Source organism: Dioscorea cayenensis, chromosome 9 (genome assembly GCF_009730915.1).
Source record: "Dioscorea cayenensis subsp. rotundata cultivar TDr96_F1 chromosome 9, TDr96_F1_v2_PseudoChromosome.rev07_lg8_w22 25.fasta, whole genome shotgun sequence".
NCBI lineage: Eukaryota > Viridiplantae > Streptophyta > Magnoliopsida > Dioscoreales > Dioscoreaceae > Dioscorea > Dioscorea cayenensis.
Window position 1 is genome coordinate 9,912,468 of NC_052479.1, and position 2,419 is coordinate 9,914,886.

Consider the following 2,419-nt stretch of genomic DNA (forward strand, 5'->3'; position numbering starts at 1 on the left):
TGTATATATACATATAACTTATAACATAATATATCATATTCACAGTAGGAGAGTGGTAACTCATCTTTCTACAAAATGAAAGGTTATAGTGTTTAGCAACAAGTCACATTAATGGTTAAGGGTCATAGTTTGCCCACATTTATTTAAAAAGAAAAAACTAATTAGATAATACATTTCCTGAAATAATTAACATTGGTAAATCTAATAGAGATGATATTAACACTCCCAAACCATTTCTATTTGGTCAAAGAAAGATAAACAAAGTGTGCAGCCATCTCAAGACAAGCAGGCGGTTGGAGGAAAAATGACAATCCCCATGCGTGCATGGAGATCGACACACTGCTCACAACCATGCCGGTTTGTCGTCTAGATTGATTCCCCCCCTCCACACATATATAATCTTTACCAAACTCTCTCCCGGTAAACACGCCCAACTCTCAAGAATACAATCCAACCAACAAAACATTCCATTCCACTTCCAACTTCCCACTTCCCACTTCCCACTTCCCATCTCTGTCTTCTTCCATTTTCCCTCATGTACGGTGGCTTATCTGAGAGCAACGCCGGAGACATGGGCTTATCTCCAGCTCCGGGGCCACCAGGTGGGATTCCAAGCTATTTCATGGCTTCATTTTATCCCATGGACATGACCATGGACGCACCACTTGATCGTGCTTTGCTCGCTTCCAAGAACCACCGTGAGGCCGAGAAACGCCGGAGAGAACGCATCAAGTCTCATATGGATCGTCTCCGCACTCTCCTCGCTTGTGATCCCAAGGTCAACTCATGGAATCCAATACTTGTTCCTTAGTCTGTTTAATGATCATCTTGAAAAAAAGTTTGGGAAAGTGATTAGGGTTTTTCCTGAAAAGTAGCTTAACTTTAGGGTTTGGGTTAGGGTTTGTTCTTCTCGTTATTATTATGATCATCACGTTTTTTGATGGTGTGTATTGTTTGTCTGCAGACAGACAAGGCATCACTGTTGGCCAAAGCAGTGGAGCATGTGAGAGATTTGAAACAAAGGACTGCTGAGATAGCTGAGACACAGCTCTTCCCTTCTGAGAGTGATGAGATTATTGTAATTCCTGGGGATGAGCTTTCATCTTCCGATGGCCGGAGATTGGTTTATAAAGCATCTTTGTGCTGTGAGGATAGGTCTGACCTTTTGCCGGAGCTTATCGATACACTTCGAGCTCTTCGGTTGAAGACTTTGAGAGCTGAGATGGCAACACTTGGTGGAAGGGTGAGGAATGTGCTTGTACTTGCCGGAGACAGTGAAGGTCACCAAGAGGATGATGCGGGTGCAGGTGGTTTTTTGAAAGATGCACTCAAGGAGCTTGTGGATCGAAGGACTGTCTCAGGTGATCGATTGAAAAGGCGGAGGACAGTCGACCGGGACTCTTTGTGAGGCTGTTCTTCTCCACACTATATATCTTTATATATATAGATATATATGTCTGTTCTTGTTTTCGGTCTATGATTTGCTTGTGTGTGTTGGTTGGGAAGTTCTTCTTCTTCTTCTTCTTCTTCTTTTTGTATTGTATTATGATAAGTATGATGATGATGATGATGATGATTATAGGGCTATGGTTTCAAATGTTTAAGCAAGAGAATAAGTTAGTAATTGTTTGCTAGACTTGTTTGCAAGATTTAGTAACGAACGTTTGATTGAAGGCAGTTATATTTGTCGTTGTTCTTTGTTTGATGTTATTATTATGTACTTGTCATGGGACATGCTGTATATGTTACTTATTTGTTGATGGTGAGACAAATGTTCATATCAATAGAGAATAAGTTACTAATCTACCTGTGATGAAAATTTTTCTAGATATATATATATATATCCTCCATCATCTTTTGGAGATGTTTTGTTCTCCATCAAAATGATTAACGGGTTTGCAAAAATGTTCTTGTACTGTACTCTCAGTTTGCACTGAAATGAATATTGATCATATGTACTTAATATCCATATTTTCATTCCATTAATCAAGTATATACTCAGTTAACTTCTTGGAAACAGAGATATGCTACAATGTTATAGCTGTAAGTGAAATTGAAAGGAGAAAATAAAGATGAAGGTCAAAACAGTTTCTTGAATAGTTACATATTTTATTTTGATGAATAAAATGAAAAAAAAAAATCGAAGTATTTGAATTGTTCTCAACTAACAATGAGCAGAAAAAGGAAAGAAAGCAGACAATGCAGGAAAAGCATGAAAGACAAAGAGAAGACAAAGCAAAAGTAGATATAGATGGTCATTATTGTTATGAGTAAAGCTCAAGATCATTATTATTTTATAAAGTATTTGAATCATATTACCTCATTTGTTGAGAACTTTTACAGAAGTTTGTGTCCTTCAGTATGATCCAAGAGCTCTCCAAACATAGCATAAGTTAATACAGCTATTTGCTCATTTATG

The 2,419-nt window shown here is 37.9% G+C and overlaps 1 protein-coding gene across 1 annotated transcript; it reads left to right on the forward strand.

Annotated features, from left to right (window-relative positions):
* The first annotated feature begins 445 nt into the window (after nt 1–445).
* Nucleotides 446–1,713, forward strand: LOC120268725 (transcription factor bHLH106-like). The gene is made up of 2 exons (XM_039276014.1): nt 446–778; nt 965–1,713. The coding sequence occupies exons 1-2, from the start codon at nt 536–538 to the stop codon at nt 1,406–1,408; spliced, it is 687 nt and encodes a 228-aa protein (XP_039131948.1). The 5' UTR covers nt 446–535; the 3' UTR covers nt 1,409–1,713.
* Nucleotides 1,714–2,419: the final 706 nt, after the last annotated feature.